Here is an 18,551-nt window from a genome sequence, read left to right as displayed (position 1 = left end):
GAAATGACTGAGGATGGAAATTTGTCATTCTGTTCCCAAGCTTTATCAGCAAATCACTCATATATAAGAAATAACACTCACACATAATATACACTACAAGTTTGAAGTGCGCAATTGAATAATGATATAAACTACAAAGTAAAGGCAATTTTCCATGATTTAAGTGTATTCAATAAAAGTTGTTGTGCAGATGTTCAATATCTAACACTTGACGAATATCAATCTATATAAAGTAACATCCCAGTAAAAGCATTCGCATATTAAACAATAGATTATATAAAACGCACCAAACAACTTGATCCCATGCCTTGTTATAAAAAACATTAGCGTATACCTTATTATTTCAGACACAGAGCCATCGTGTCTGCACTTTTCAAAAAACAGAATTATTCCATTTTCTCAGTTAATGTTGATAACGTTGTTCTTATCACAAAATTTAGGCCGCAACATTTCATTCCTTGTATTGTTGTTTCCAAATAGCTGCAAAAAAATGCTGCAAGACACTGTCAAATAGAAACCTTGTTCGAGATGTTGCACTTGTATTTTAAATATTTTCGTAAATTACAATTTTTCTTGATATTCAATGGTTTGAAGAATAAAATCAAATGTCTATAAAGAAGCATGCATCGATTTTGCAAGCGACCGAATACCGTATCAGACAAGAAATCCAAAACAGTTATACCCGTACAGTTCTATTGAAGTTGTACACGCTGTACAGGAATTTTACATGATTTTTATCTATGGGAATGATGGCGAGAAAAATGTATAAGTATACATTAGGTTGTAAAAACATAATACTTAATGTTTTTGATAACTTTTCATACTTTATCAAGAAACACATATTAAATATAATGCACTACAATTCATCTAGTAACCGTTTATAACAGATAGTCAATATTTAAAAAAAATACAGTTAAAGAAATATTTGCCGTTAGTCGCGTGAACCTTCTGTTCAGTTATTTTTTTTGCCTTTGTTTTAAATTGTACGAATCCTTACTTTCTTTTTATTTAAAAAAGACAAGTATGTTTTATTTCTAATCTCTGAAATTGACCTTCATTATAACATGAGTTGTTTGGGCTTTTATACTGCTATTGTGTTTCGATTGAATAAGAAGAAGACAGAAGTTTACCCCCCAAAACAAGGTTCTCTGTCCATCTTATTTGCCTTCGTATTGAATACCAAAAATAATGCGAGCAGATTTTTTCTTGTCTAGACAAAACTAAAATTGGAAATATTGATGTGCCCCGGTGTTGTGACACTGACTGTACATTTATATTAAGTGAAAGTGTTATTATCAAAGTACTCACAGTTGTCATGTCAAATTTGTTGTTGTCCGCGATGGAATAACTTAATTTTAAACCCAATTATAGACACGAGTTTACTTTGTAGAATTACCCCACCCGGCATTGCGTTTACTGTTTCCTGCTAATCCAACGTATATTCCTGTTTAGAACATGCAAGCAACTTAGCTATATTGTGTAACAGACTTATATGACTTCATTTCATAAGCTTCTTACTTTTAAAACATGAGGAATATCACGTAATCTTGTCTGTTTCATAGCAACTTATTGCAATATCATAGTCAGTCAGCCATCTTGTTTCATTGATTTTTGACATTTACGTCACATCCTTTTACCAAGGTTGCTATAACCGCGAAGTTTAAATTCTAGAGGTTGATAATTTTACCTTGTATTGTTATTTTGCTTTGCTTTAGCCCTGAAAACTTAAGGCGAAAATGTATATTCTAGCATAACTATCTTAATCGCCATATTTTCAGCGGTTCTATTTTTAGACCGATCAAAGTTTTACTAGTCGATTCAATTTTAGGCGATCGATCGCATTTTCCTAGATCGATCAGCTGTAGTCGATGCGCTTTTTTTGGTGTCGATCTACGAGTCGATGCAGTAGTCTGCATCACGCATATATAAGGAGCGTAGATTTTTGCTCAGGAGTTCTCCAGTTTTCTTTCGTGGCGGAAGCCTGCGTTTAACATCTCGGCATTTTTTAAAAGTAATTATAGCATAAAAGAATCAAGAAATATTAAAGAACATTAGTTAAATAATAAGTGGAACCGTTTTACAACGTTTAAGTAATTTATAAGATTTTGCTAAAGTTTTATTAACATTTTATCAATTTAAGGCGTTTGATGGCTGACTGTTTTAGTGTTTGATTGACAGGGAAATAAAACTGTTTTAGTCATAAACAATAACAACATTTTAGCCTTTCTCAAAACGACGGTTTTACAATGCATGTTTTCTTGTTGATGTTAACATAGTAAACTGAATAGATATTTTAACGGTTATTATCGTTTGTGACTTATCACCCGGATGTCAGCCTAAAGTCCGCGCCAGAACTGTAATACACGTAGGGCCAGAGCTAGCCCACAACAATATTATCCCAATTTGGGATTGAGTTTGCTGTTATGTGTTGTTTTATATGACATTTTCTTCATTAGCATGTACTTGCACTTTATAAGTCGTCAGACAATATTTCAAAAACATATCGAGGAAGAAAGGCTCATACATTAGCAATGATTCTCAAACAAAGTTATAATTATCTCCAACTGTTTGTTTTTATGGCGAAAGTACACAGACAATTGAAGATAATACACGCAAATGTTCCAAAATTGGTACAAATATATACGCTTAATAATTCTTTGTACGGTTTAAAGGTTTCAACAGCATGTTTTTGTATCCACAGTAATCATATATTGAATAGTTTTAAAACATTCCTGTATTAGTATTGGAGTTTCAGATAAGTTGTCGGTTATATATCCCCAGAGAGAATGTATAATTTGGGATATCGAAACAATTATGTATCTTACAGTCGAAATCTTAAATATTCATAAATTAGACTTTTAAATTACCATCAAGTACTTAGAAATGGTATATAACGTAATTCTAAGGGCCAATAGCCAGTTTAAAAAGTAGAGTTGGGCCATATTATTAAGGAAGGTACGACAAAAGTTCGTCGGATAATGAAAATCAATTAAATATTTAGTGGGTGTCATTTTTTCACGAACAAAATTAAACAAAACTTGCATAAACTGACCAATAAAATTATAAGAATCGAAATATACATAACAACTTCTCTCTTATAAACAGCGATCATACCGTAAGGGCTTTAAAAGATGACCCACTGAGTCGTAAGTCAAGGAGTAAGGATAAGTAGGATTTTCACAGATGACGATAAGTGCTTTCTATTTCCTCATGTTTTATGGTATTCAAATAAATATATAGCAACATAACGGAAATATGCCTCTAAGATGATTTATATTTACGATTCAGGGCCCGTTTCAATAACAATCTTAGTCGATTTTAGCCGTAAATTGAAATGATCTTTGTGTCTTAGTTGCATTATGTTTCTATATATTTAAATTAATTGAACCTTAGCCAGTACTAAATATGAATATCGTGTTGATTGAATCAAATAGAACATTACCATGTTACCATTTGCAATGCTTATACAGATTTAAGATTATTGTTACAACAAAAAAACCTTTTTGAAAATGGATGTTTGTAAATTTATGACTCAGATGTCTGTTTTCTGAATACACATACTTGATATACGCAAATACATAGACAACTGATCAATTTAATTAGGAAGTCTTTTACTGTAATAGACACATGCAGTTACACTGATTATAAATATGTTTTGTATTCAATAATATTATCTTATTATTTGAACTTGCATGCTGTGTTCGCAACATGCAAATAACATTTGTCATTAATAACTTCTCTTAGCGGAGTGTTGAGAACTACATGGCAAGGAATAAAGTAACACGTGTTAGAGTGCTGTAAAATTAAATCTATTTCCTTTATCTGATCGATGCTAAGGGATGTTAAAACATAAAGACTAGAACCTAAAATAAATACATGCCGGAACAAAACAAGATGAACAAAATCTTTCCAGCGGTCATATCAAAACCACGAAATATTTAAATGATCAGTGTTAACTTAGACAAGACATCAGATCAGTGGTACATTAGTAGGATGCAATTTCAATTCATTTGTTTCTTTATTCCAAAAAGGCTTTTACAGTGCAAGAAAAGCCAATCGGTGTCTCAGATGATTGTAAGTTGTAGATATTTCTTATTACATTTCTAATGCAAACTTTTTAAACAATCGCGTGAAGGGAAAGCTAGTTTTAATATCACTGTCTGGTTCCCTGATGTGTTGATTGATTGAGTGAGTGTGTATTCGTTTCCATGTTTACGTTTGTAGTCTATTTAGAAGTTAAAAACTTCATGTAATACGTAAACAGAATGTTTAACTCACTTGTAAAGTTGTATGGTTGCAGTGAATAGATATTTTACTTTTCGTTTAAACTCCAATCAAAGTTACTTGCTTAGACATAAAGACGGATAGACTTGTAATGAAGCCCCTTGAAAAAGACATAAAAACTTCAAAGAAAGACATTACAATTTTAATTTCTAGAATCAGTTTTAAACGTCTTGATGTCAGTGCCATCGCCAATATGTCTCTTAACTAAACTTGAGAATTGATTATACACGTACCAGTTGATTTAAACATATCCATTAAATGGATGAGCCGTAGCATAACTTTGGAGTGTTTAGATGTTACCGATGTATCGCGTATAGTTTATCATCGCGGGAGACTAGATGCAGTAATAACCAGTAAATGGTAATATTTGCATATAGACCGAATTACATTAGTGCAATCATGGACAGGAAACCACTCTTCAAAATGCAACAATTTGTTTGTTTTTGTAAGGGAACATTTTCTACATAATATTGCAAAATCGCTTGTTAGGCTCAGTCCATAGAAACAGTAACTGTTGCTGGGTGAAGATTAATCAATATTGTAGTAAAGGCATATGTTATGTCTAGTCAATAGACACACGCAAATAATATATCAACCTTAAAGGTAGAAGGGTTATTAAATGAATCGATATTACGACATTGTAATATTACTTGATGGTCGAAGATTAAATAAAACATATGTTATTTCCACGAAACACAGAAAGAACACATACAAAACAATTCAAACAGATCACACACACAAAACAACTCAAATGGACCACAAAAAAAACTCAAGTATGCCATCAAAAAAAAAACAGCTTAAAAAGGCCACACACAAAACAACTTAAATAGAACGCATACAAAAGATTTCAAATAGATCACAGACAAAACATTTCAATAAAACCTCACACAAAACCACTTAAATGGACCACATACAAAACAACAATTAAATAAACCTCATTGAAAACAATTTAAATAGACTACATGCAAAACAACTAAAATAGAACATATACAAAACAACTCAAATATACCACATAAAACAAGTCAATTAAAGCACAGACAATCCAGTTAGACAGAACACAAAACAATTTCAAAAGACCACAAACAAAAGGACATAAATAGACCACACACAAAACACGGCATTGTTAAATATACCGCATTCAAAACAATTTAAAAAAAACTACACGCAAAACTAAATAGAACACATGCACATGCAAAACAACTCGAATAGACCACATGCAAAACAACTCCGTTAAACCACACAAAAATACTCAAATAGACAACATTATACCAAGCAAGAAAAGTAGACCACATACGAAACAACTCAAATAGATAACACATAAAACATTTAAAATTTTACTTAGGAAATCATTTGGAAGTAGAGTTTAGCTAACATGTCGATTTTATTTGAATAAATATTAAATGTTTTCTTTGCTTGTTCCCAGTTTTAGTACAATGATACTTTTCATTATACAACTCTATGATCACACATTTGTAAGCCTTTATTTGCGTAGACAGACTGTGTATGATGCTCATAGTTTCAAACATAAACGGCATCGTATCTTTGCAAAGTTTATGCATTATTTCTCTGAATTGTATTCCTTTGTCTGCAGATAGCGTTGGAATCCCTAATCATTGAAGTAATTGGGGTTTACCTATTAGATTATTGCTGTTTTTTATTATTAAGTTCCCTTAAGTTAATGCATACTTTGATAAGATTTACCTTCTACGTATTTACTCTATTCAGGATAGCAGTGAAGTTGTGCACGCAAACTTTTACATTTACATTTTACTGACCGTAACAAGGCGGTATCAAACAATCCTCGATAAAAGCATCTAGATTTTATATAGTATATATGCATTGTGTTGTTTGTGGAGTTTTGTGCTTTTTTCCATGTTTTTTGTTTGTAATTTTTTTTGTGTGTTCAATGGCGTTTACCCTGTGCCTTTAAACGGGGTTTATGTTTAAAATTTTGGCTACAGTGCTTGTTACTGTAGCTTTTCATATGAATATGAAATAATCCACACCCAAATGAATTAAATATACCACCACATACAAAACATCACAGACATAGCACACATGCTCAAAGTATATGTATGACCAATTGTTGGATTTCGCTTTGGAAGGGTCGGTCAAACAGACGCTCACTGGGGATGAAGACCATTTTTTTATAATGGCATACTTAAAACTATTAGACTAGTCGAAGCCATTATCAACTTGAAGACAATGAAGTATAAAGTACAACAATTAATAATACTATTTCACTAACTCAACGACCAAATACAGACATCAACTGCAAACGAATGAATCCAGTCGGAGCAATTGTGCCAACACACTATTACATAAATGAGGCCAAGTGAGCCATTTAGAAACATATTAACAATTACAGCTATTATTCAAACTGCTGTTCTTAAACTAATGTTTCTTGTGTCTCCACGAATTCTCTATGCCCAGACATTCACTTGTTATAATGTAATACAATTTACGAATATAGAACCAACAACACTATCATATTGACGTAGACAGACATATTGTCTAATTCGAATATAATTATGAATCTAAATTAATTGAAACCTGATTTCGACCTTGATAATGCCCATACACGAGATATACGTATTCCAAGTACCTTAAAGTATACAGTATTTGCGCGCTCTTTCGGTCGACTTTGTTTTTAGTGAAAAAATTCAAGACGACTTCATTGAATGAGATAATTAGATGGATACATATCAATTTACTAGTAAATAAGGCGTAATGAAAGACAGTACCATAGAGATGGTCTCCTTTTTAACTACACGAAAACAATAGACCGTTATATATAATATACTTCTATCTACTGACACAATTTTAGAAAAAAACGTTAATATAGCAACTAGTATAACGTGTGAATAACAGCAAGTGAATCAGTAAACATCATGAGAATGAAAAGGGTCAAGATAATGATTTGTCTCGTTGTTTGTATCGTCAGTAACATTTGGTGATGAAATGCATTTGTAAATATAACTTGCAGCAAAAGCAGACAAAAACACAAGACATTTTCCAAAAGTTTTTATGCCGTATGAAAAGCATTTGGTGTGGCATTTCAGAGTACATTTGTAAAATCTAAATAAAATAAAAAGCACATCTAAAATCCAAACACATGAACGCACACCAATGCTGTTCCATTATTAGTATAATTGCATTTGCAAACAGTAAAAATAGACTGATCAGACCAGATTTTATCATAAGAACAAATATCACATTTATCACTTTCTCATCATGGATTTATTTTTTAGATTCTATTCCAATTACCATTAGATATAATGTAAACGTTTGTTGCATTCATGCTGTTTTAAATACTACTTATATTTCAAAAATGTACGTTTATCAAAAGATTGCAGTTTATTTGCGGATAATCATTGGATACAAAACATGTTTCTTAGTTTAAGAGTGTGTTTCATAATACGTGGATATTCAGTCATCTTACTGTCAGAGACCAGTATGGTTCGCTTGAAGACAGGTCGTTTTCCAGGTATTTAATGATAAGGACCACGCTAGTTTGTTAACAAAATTTGGGGCGTGGGTGGGGTAAACAAATCGTTGTGTTTTCCGGGAAGTTCGTCTTACCTATAACATGGACAAACAGTCAAAATACATTTGAACGATGATATATCATTCTATTTATGTTCGAACAGTTGTTTTCGTGTGTGATTTGCTTGGTATGAAAGCAAATGTTCGAACATTTCAAGAAAACGTTTAAAAACGAGATAACCATTTTTATATAAACTGTAAGTTGTTAATTTCCAAGTACTGTTTTTTGCCAACATTTTATAGTTGAGTGTTCTGTTTTGATCAAGGGTAAGTAACTGCAATGGATTTTTAAAAATAGTTCTGAAAGTTCATATTTTCACACCTTATTTTGCAGTGAATATATCAAATTGATATTTTCACTGAGTATACTCCATATTTCATCGAAAAGCATAAAGGAAAGTGCATTAACTACAAACAATTGCTTAACAAAAGTTAAGTCCAAAACAAGCCAAAATGTTCTTTGGGTAGGACCCCGCTCCTTATCATACCACGGTTGGAGTTTATATTGTATTTTACCAGGGAAGAAGGCTAACCACAAAAGTTGCACCCCTAATGTAGCTCCTCCCTTGTACGTCAAATCCTGCATCATTTCCTGAGATCAAGTGCACTTTAAAAGTAGATGGCGAATAGCAAACATGTGCTTACCTTTATGCAGAAAATATATTTCTCTTAACGCCATCGCCGTCATAACTTACCATTTTCCATTATTTATGGCTGCATAACAGAACTGCCAACATAATTTCATTAACTAATTTGTTTTAAGAGATTTTTTTCGGGGATGTCATCAATGATGCAACGATTTCAAACAATATCCAATTATAATCTAATTACGAACATTTAAATTTGCAAATCGGTAAAACTAAACAAATGGTTTGTATCTGATCTTGAAATGATTAAGAAAAACGTGGATTTTGAAGTCGTGACAGGTTTAAGGTCAATAACAGACGTGCCATTTCTCGACACATAGGTATATAAACCATAAGTGTAAACGGTGGCCAGTCGGACACGAAATCCCGTGATCAAAGGCATTACAGTTTTTGTCCAGAGATAAAATCATTCCTAATTCCAACCCTGCGCTTCCGATCACCGACTCAATAAACAGTTCTTAATCGATCGAACTCGTTTTATATCGCTTTGTATCAAATAAATAAAGTTAACATTTCCTATTTCATACGCCGATGAGCCTTCTCACCATAAATTAACAGTACATAGATAAACATCAGTATCAGGGTTGACAAAAGGTTTGTCCAGTGTAAGCAATATACCACTTTTATAGTAATTTTGAATTATACAAATGGTCGGCTTAAGTGATTCTTTGTAATAAATAGCCAACCCGCCAGAGCATCTTATAGCTTTTCGGTGTGAAGTTAACGGAAAAAATATAAGAAATATAATCAGGAATATCAATATTACTATTTATATTAGTCCAAGTTTCATACAAAATCAGAATATTACCACTATTAACAATATATACATAATCACCATTGCCCTTCTTATCATCTGACAATCCATTACCAATCCGTGAACGCGCCTTTAGTTCACCCTCTTCGTATCCCTACTTCCGGTCGCCAATAGTCTCCCACTGCGGCTTACCGTCGATGTACAAAGTGTCATATGATAACCATGCCCGTTTACCCTCCTACGTCGCCTCGATCAATTTAAGTACTTTCTTTTGTCCATTACTTCCTTGGGAAATTGTTCATGTATAAATGTAAGTGTAAAAAGGCGTGTGAAGGGTAGTGGCCTTGCTAGTGTATTTTGTAACGTCAATGTTATCAATGTGAAAGCATAACTCGAGGAAAAGGTAAGTAACGATTGTATTTACTCGTCCGGTTGTGTACATATTCATACAGCTTTTAAAGTCCAAACAATATAAAACAAATTAGAAAAATAATTTTGTTCGTTAAAGAAGCATTGTGTGTAACACTAACAATGTTCAAAGTGGAAGCTTAAAATTGTACATGTTCATCCTCGTCTTAATTGATCATATTTCAAGTACTCCTATACTGCTATATTATGCTTTAATTACTTTGCTTATCTGAACAGTCACCATGTTTGTGTTTGTGTATGACCTCATTTGCCATGTTTATGGTATGAGTGAATAAACGTTGTTTGACTTGACTTGTTGTTACGAAGACACTTTATATTGTTTATTGTCGTTGAGGCCCTTAACCTGTACCCCTAAAAAGCTTAGTTATCTAAAGCATAATTTTCGTCACGAACATTAAAGGGTTTATTGTGTCTACGAGTATGTCAAACATGGACACATTTGTGTCGCCCCTCAAGACAGATATTCCAGCGCCGCAAGCCCGCATTGCTGTCAACATTGTATCGATTGAAACTCGATCAGAACAAGATAATCCTTTATTTAATCATTTCTTTCTTTACACCAGAGAGATTATGCTTTGTATTAGATTAATCATTAACAAACCTCTGATGAATGGCATGAATCTAAGTTATCCTGTCAATATTTTGTTAGTTATCCGTTGAAAACCTCAAAATGCACAAAGCCGCCAGAAATCTCTTTGAAATAACACCATAGATAATATAAATCCGAATCATTCTCTTTATAAGATATTAAACCTTTCTTTTGCTCTGCTTTTGGAGAATATTGCTGCCAAAGCTTGCACTAAAGGCATAAAACAACACAAACAGGACTTTGGTGTTGCTACCACTGCTGCTGTTATTGTTGCTGTTGTTAATGATGTGATTTTAAAACGAAAATTGTCCAAGCAATTGTGTTAACCAAACGCAATTAAGTAGATTTACTTGACAAGCCAAACCGTTTTATGTAGAATTTTACGCAAATAAACACCAGGCAAGATTGAGAAATTTCAATTCTATTTCAGCTCTAGGGTGATAATTGTTACGTCCATTAACTTCATGACTTGTGTTACCTTTGAAACTAAACGAAACGTTTTCATCACAAAGCCCTTAGCATAAAGCAATCATGCAAACTTGTTACACTAGACATTAGGTCATGTTTTATCTATCTTTAGGCACCTCAGTATGAATCACTATGATTTATAACTGTTTTACCAAAACCCAGGGATTCATCGGAATGTTCTGCCATAATATAGAAGTTGGAAAAGGGAAACATTGGTAAATTTCAATTAAATTCATTGTTGATATAAACTGAATACGTTCTCAAGTGCAACATGTATATCTACATTGTTTGCTTCTTAATGGAGTTAGGAATTTCACATAAGCGCAAATACCTCCATAATGCGTTGCTTCTACCATAATACTTTAGACCATCCAAGGCGGACGTCGAAGGATTTTTTTCAAATATGAAAAATTTATTTTAATTTAATTTAATTTAATTTTGTATTGCGAATATATTATTATCTTTCTAAGGGATTGGTAAATATAAATTGATTGACATATTGATTGATTGATTGTTTGCCGTTGTCAAAGCCTGAAATGACAAATGCTACATCGCCAACTTACAGATATCGTTATAAGAAAGACAGACTGGCTCTGTTAATCTAATATCAACTTTATCTGGCCTAAATGTTACAAAAATCAAATGCTAAAAAGCAAACGGGGAAATGAACAAAAACCACATGATAACACATTCTTTTTAAAATCGTATACCAAAAAATATTGGGTTACCACAGTGTAAGTGCATTAAAACACAACGGGATTTATTGGGATGGAAGCGCTCTTAAGTAAAAAGTCTAAAACTTTATCAGGAAATGCTTGATAAAAAAAACTCATGGCCACAATAGTGTTATATTATTATATGTATATTTTAACAAACATCAACGACCCAGTATTTTAATAATGACTATGCAGTTATCATTATTCAAATGTTAATCAACTTCTAATACAATAACAAACTCTTACAAACAAAAAACGACAATAAGGAACGAGTCTGATAAGCAATTGCAGAAATTCCATCTGAGCCTTTTTTGGTTTTGTTAGTTTCCAAATATTAGTCTCAATATCAATTTAAGCATGTATGTCAGCCGTCAAAAGCTTGTTTAAAAACGTTTATCGAGATCAAAAGATGCTTTGATGTGTACATATATTTTCCACAAACAGGTACAATTCTTATAAATCTTGCTGTTGCTGTTGTTGTTGTTGTTGTTGTTGTTGTTTATTCAGATAAATGCATACGATCAGGGTTGTACGTATTTAAATTCAGTTGTTCGGCTCTTACAGTGAATGTGTTTATGATGCGTAAACTAGACTTTTTTAAATAGTATACCTTGTCAAATGAAACCGTAAATTAAAAGAAAAGGGTTGATACACAAAAGTTATCGCCTGAATTCAGGACACAGATGCCTTTTACCTCTCTGCTTTGTGGATATACACAATTTCGCAAATGGTCTATATAGTTAGGAATGCATTTATTGTAATGGTCGCACGCAGCTTCAAGAATTAAAAAAATATGATTCTTAATACTTGCACATTTGCTGTTTGACAACATGCTGTGTTCATAGTAATTACAGGTAACATTTGTCATTAAAAAAACTCTCAGCTGAATATAGCGAACTACCTGGAAAAAATAAAGCAACACGTGTTCAAGTGTAGAAAAGCAATCGTGATTAAATCAATTCTAACTGTTACTTTAAGATAAACGCTGGAATCTATCAAAAGACATTATTTCATCGCGGTGTTATCTAATACATCAAGGATAATAGTTGAATCCTATCGGCATTATACACATTAATTTGCTCGCATAACGCTTCCTGCTGTCAGTAATGAATTCAGTTACAAGGCGCAAAATTGCTATATTAGTTGCCTTGGATTTTTTCCGTTCAATATAGTTGAATACATTGAATTATTGATATAAAAGCACTTGAAAGGCACTTGTGAGATAAATAAAAAATAAATAAATAATGAAGACATTTTCATAACAGTCTGTTAGATAGAGAGCATATTAAAACAGCTGGTTCATCTGTAGGGTTGAATTAAGTCGAGTTGATTGCGTAACGGCCATATCAAAATATTTCTTCCAAATTAGTTAAAATGAAACCGTGTTGATGGAAGTGACCCGTCTTTGAAAACTTATAAACATCTGCGTTTCAGCAATTGCACTGGGCACTTGTTTTCAAAATTTTGTTGCAAATTTGGCAGAAAGGTCTTTGCAAAAACTATTGAGTGCTGCACATATTGAGAAACGCAGCTTTTTAAAAATATCTTTTTAACTTGTGAATCAACCAAACAGACTACTGCTAATGTAAAATATATATTAAGCACTAGTTAAAACATTGCTAGGGGTTGCGGTCCGAAATAGTATCTATTCTAGCGATAGGTATAAGCAGGGAATAAGCTCTAGGGATTCAAATTGATTAAACTTATCTTAAGAGTCCATGAAAACTCATTCATAGCCCATTTCCTTCCATTACAAAGTGAAAACTGAGAAGAACCTTAAAACAGAAGGTAAGGAACATAACTAATAAGCTCTTTGCTGCCCATTCTCAGTGAAATCAGATGTACAGTCAGATGTGAACAAGGTGTGAACTGCATGTCACGATCTCGGTTGCGCGACAACTCGATAAAAGGGTTAAGATCAAAGTGCCGTAGTCAATATTGCGTTCGATTATTTGCGTGTAGCCATTTAATGTATCAAACGTTGTCCTCAAACGCCAGTACAAGTGCAGATCTCCTAAATACGGGCAATATCCACAAAACATAACGCTAATTTTAGAGTTAAATTTTTGCGGTCTTATGAAAATAGAGCGGGCGTACCTCGGCCGAAGGCTGCCCGCCTTATTATCTGTAGATCAATCAACAGATCTGTCAAAATTGGAATCTAACCTATTTGGTGGTTTAGGGTACATTTGTTAGAATCGATCTACGTACAGTTAATGAACAGAAAAAAAATGAAGAAATCCTTGATAGTCATTAGCCTACACAAAAATTGCAAACACCAAGTAAATGCTTTTACAACTGACACTTGTTTAACGAGTACGCCTTTGCTTTGTGTTGAAATAGACTGACTGGAATTTACACTTTGAAATATCTTTGTTGTATTCGTTAGAATTGATCTACGTAAATTTAATAATAAAGAAAATTTGATATTGCCATTGGCCCACATAAAAAAACTAAAAACATTCAAATATTTTAAAATGCCAATGCTTATCTGATCGCTTTCATCCAACACAGGTTTAGAAAACAAAATGCGAATCATACGTGCCATAAGTATATTAGTTCTCATACAATATATAACTAATGTCAAATGATTTCCATGTTCACAAATTCATTGTGACAAATACCTCGTTGTTCAAAATTGTGTTTTAGGATCTGTCAATTCGACAAACTTATGAAATGCAAAAATCGGCATTGAAGTGCAACAAAAAGCTTTTTTAATGGTACATTACAGATTTTCTTGATTGATGGTAAGTGTATGTTCTGTACTAAATGTATAACAGAAAATTTGATTTGATTGAGTTACATATAACTACTTTTTATGCACAATGATACCATATTACTTATTATAAAGTATACTGTATCAGTAAACGTACTTTGAATCCAGACGCTGTATCCAAAAGCTCAAGACGACTGTTTCATTGTGACGTTATTGTCTTGTGCCTTATTTTCTTCTGATGTTATTGTGTGGTGACTTATTGCCTTGTGACTGTATTTCTTAAGACGTTGTTATCTTGTGACATTGTACACCGCTTGTTTGTCGATGACCCGTGTGCCTTTAAATGGGATCTTTGTTACTTCCTAGGCTGTGCCTGTCCCTGTATTTTCGATTGTTTACGTTGAATATAAAGTTCTGATAACACTATCTCTTATGTCGGGTCGAAAACAGAACACGTATTAGTGAGAAAATATAACACGTATCTATTGAAGCCATGATACCAGGCTGATAAATTTCCGCTTAATTGCACGTTTACGATAAAGTGAGGTTTGAGGAAAACCTGTACATATATAAACGCCTTGTAAATAGCAATTTACTGTTCAGTTTTCCTCGACGGGTGTAATAACAATCAAACAACAGGGCATTATGTATTTTTCTTTTTTTTCTTGTTCGTGGTACTTGACGAGCACAGTGGGACACTACAAACCTCATACAATGAATTCACTTGTTCAATTTCAAAAATGTATTTGTATTTTTGTCAAAACTAGAAAAATAGTAGTATTTAGAAAAATACATGTACTCATTTTAATGCGTCAGACAGTAAGACAGTAAATCATTGTTTTAGTCAAAATCAACACTATGAAATAGCCCGTCATAGATCCCGAAAATGTCTTACGTCTTTTACAGTAAAACTAGACTGACATGATAGGATTCAACTTCCTAAAATTCCTTCACAAATATGGCTGAATTCGTATATGTGTTACTGTGTTGTGAGTCTTGTATCATTTAACAGAGAAAACAATTCAGTAATAAAGATATTATCTAAAGGTTACAGTTATTTACGTGTCATATCATTTATCAGCAGTACATAATTTGTGTGTGTTACATTACTTTAAGCATTCAAAACACCACCGTTTCCTGGCTTTACAAACACCAGCATATGGCACATTCTATCAACACAGCGCCATCGTGTCTGCTCATCTAAAAAAAAAAACATTGTCTGAGTTGATGTAAATAATGTAATTTTTGTAGAAAGAAGCACAATAAATTTTTACTATAACTACTGTCTTCGAATTGGTTTAGAATACTGTTAATAAAAACATCTACTACATTGCCAGACTTAGAATGAGCCAAATTACCTTACACCGCAAGGCCGAAAAATACCTCATTGTAAACATTTACTCACCTTATATATAATGCTATATCTTTACACAACAAAATGATCACCAGAAAGGCAAATACAACATTTATTTACTATAACTACTGTTTTCAAACTGATTTAATATACTGTTATTATTAAAATGTTACGTATTGCCAACTTTCGAACGTGCCACTCGACCGATTTTCTGGCTTTCTTGCGTCAATGTGACATGAATATAAAGAACTATTACAACCGATTATTGAATCCAAAATTCAAGTTTTAAGAAAATTACAAAATGAAATCATATAAATACTGATGTTATGATTTGCTCCCATATTTAAAATGTTACTATTGGGATTCAGGTCTCCATATTAATTTTAAGAACCTTAAGATTAGGGAACATCCCAGCTAATGTGCGTTTACCACACACCAAAACGCCAACAAAGGCAACAGTGTATCCGTGTATTTATCTTAAATAAAAGGCTATAGCAACACACAGCACAAATCACCAGTAAGGCAATACACGACTCCAAGATACACAAGTCATGTCACGGCTCAAGTAATGCATATATGCATAATATGATGGACAAGCTTATACCAAACTGCATATTTTTATTGAGACAAACTCGGAAGTAAATCTCGAGTAATGATTTGAGAGGAATAATAACTTGGAGGGTTCGCGTGTCAGTGTCGCCTTTCACCAAATGCATTAAATTGATATTGGTCCACTTGGTACCCGCTAATATTACTGGAAATATCGATTATTAACAATAAAGGCGGGTATTATCGTAACATTTCTCGATAAAAAAAAATGAAATGTGTATCAAATATGTTATAAGATAATCTTAATGCAATTAAGACTACAGGGGGACAAGGTCAGTTGTCAAATATTTAACAACGTCCTCTTAAGAGGCTCCCGATTCCAGCAATAGCAGTCATCGAGAGACCAAATGTCGCAATACAGCGAATTCATGGCAAGAAATTGTTTTATGGAAATTGTCTAAAATTTATACTCGATTTCCTTTGGAAATATTCCCCACAAAATCCTAGTTTTATATGCCATCTTGGAGTCTTAACGAACGAGGTATGACTAAAAGTGGCTATAATTTCACTTTATACACCTACCAATGGATCACTTAATTATATATTTATTATTTTCAACACGAATAACCATGCTTCTCCCGCTTAATTATCCCTTGCAAATGCACTTTAAAATGCGGCATCGGGTTAATTCCCTTATACGATTGCATTGTACAGATGATTTACTTTCATTCAAAAGTAGTAACTTCTGTTTCAATAGCATCACCATCCTTAGCATTATAAATGGTAAAATCGAAACACAAAAAAGAACAGTAGTCAAAATATATCCATTCTTGGAGCGATCATTGACAACAACTAGGCGCGAATCTGACAGTGTCACGCAGCGCCGGTTTAAAAGCTTTTATATTTTCCAGGAACCACCGTTTATACAATGAGACCTTCAACAAAAAACCCTTAAGTCATTTAATCAAATATAAACCTTATTTGGACGAAAATTGTAATTAACGGGCCAAAGCCACGCTGAACGAGAAACACAAAGGTAAAGGCACCACAAACCGATTGTAAACGCAGAAAACTAACTTTAACAAGGAAGTTCATGATTAGATGATTGATGAACCAGAAAATAACACACTAGTCGTTTTACTTTCCTTCTGGTTTTTTCCCATTTGTTCGTTCATTGATTGTTTTAATTCTTCTAAGCTTTTTCGTCTACATTCGTGAACTTATAACGAACAAAATGATGGTAAACGAATTTGAAATACACCGAAGAAAGAATAACTGGGCAGTCGTGGTTAAAATACTGTTGTAATAATGGTGTTGCCTGGATAGCCTACAGTGAGGGCTATATGAGCAAACCTTTGCGCCGTGTTAAAGATATTTTTATTCAACAAATGAAAAGTAGAATAGAAATCAAAACCATACCAATGTTTTAAATAGTATATGCACATTTTAAATGCATGCAAAGACCGAACATGTTGGAAAGCATTCACTTACTAAGCGACCGCTAACTTCCTTAGCAACCAATCACTTCCTAAACAACTGATGACTTTCTTAGCAACCTCTTACTTCCTAGGCAGCTACCTACATACATAACAGCCACTAATTTCCTTAGTTAAAAATGATAATTGCAACTATCTACATTTCAAGCAGTTACTTTCTTCCTTAGCCCTGTGATAATTCCATCCGATTGCGTACAGCTAGTATATTGTTTCAGCAACTTGTGAGCACACAAAGCAATACAATGTATGATAAATATAGCCACCATAATTTGTATTCTTTCCAAAAGCGCAAAACATATTAGCGCAATCACAAGATAAAGAGCGCCACCGGTTTTACAAATATATGAATGCACATTTTACCTCTTTAAGAAGTGCTTGATGTGTTCCTTCGTAAGTAAAATACATAACATATATTGCATGCCTCAGAACGTTCTTTATGTGTGTGTAAGCAGCGAAGTGTACGTGAAATACTAGCAGATCTCAAAAAATATGCAAGTCCGATTCGGGAGAAAAGCTCCTGACACCACAGTTCGCATAACATTGAAACGAAATCATAGCCAACCTGCAGTAAATGGGTTCTTACACAGTTTCATATTCTCCCATTTTCAAAATATTTTCGTTTAATAAAATTATCAAATAAAACATATTCCTACTCAGATGTGTACAAGTAAGCAGAAGGCACATCTGCTCCATAAAATAGTCGACAGCTCCTTTTCTCTGCAAAACCGACAAGTGGGGGAGCTGGCGTTTAGTAGCCGTGAAACAGTTTGTGACAATTTTGTTTCATAAAAACGTGTAGATTGAAATTTATTTAACATGAGATGTTCATAACACTAAGTTTTACTCCATTCGTGAGATATTATAAGTATTTTTGCAAGTGTTCATACTTGATGTTAGCTTACCACTTAAGTCTAAGTTACGTGTAAGTACACTACACACGTAACAGTTGGTTCAACGTTGAAATCTGAAAGTCTACAACACTTTCGAGACAAACCATTATTCA

The 18,551-nt window shown here is 33.2% G+C and overlaps 2 protein-coding genes across 5 annotated transcripts in view; both read right to left on the bottom strand.

Moving 5' to 3' along the window:
• The window catches only part of LOC128227870 (G-protein coupled receptor 4-like), a 111,412-nt gene that overhangs the window by 18,426 nt on the left and 74,435 nt on the right, over positions 1-18,551 (bottom strand). The window contains exon 1 of one of the 4 annotated variants that reach the window (XM_052938772.1): positions 15,260-15,285. The exons of the other annotated variants lie outside the window; for them this stretch is intronic. Coding sequence (XP_052794732.1) covers positions 15,260-15,268 — 9 coding nt within the window. The 5' untranslated portion in view covers positions 15,269-15,285. Of the gene's footprint in view, positions 1-15,259; positions 15,286-18,551 lie in introns of those variants that run through there. 4 annotated transcript variants of the gene reach the window in all.
• LOC128227873 (G-protein coupled receptor 4-like) overlaps positions 1-18,551 on the bottom strand; it is a 101,555-nt gene that overhangs the window by 66,821 nt on the left and 16,183 nt on the right. The gene's annotated exons all lie outside the window — the stretch shown is intronic.

Source organism: Mya arenaria, chromosome 3 (assembly GCF_026914265.1).
Source record: "Mya arenaria isolate MELC-2E11 chromosome 3, ASM2691426v1".
NCBI classification, from domain to species: domain Eukaryota; kingdom Metazoa; phylum Mollusca; class Bivalvia; order Myida; family Myidae; genus Mya; species Mya arenaria.
The sequence above is the reverse complement of the archived record's forward strand: the minus strand, read 5'-3'. Positions and strand labels throughout refer to the sequence as shown.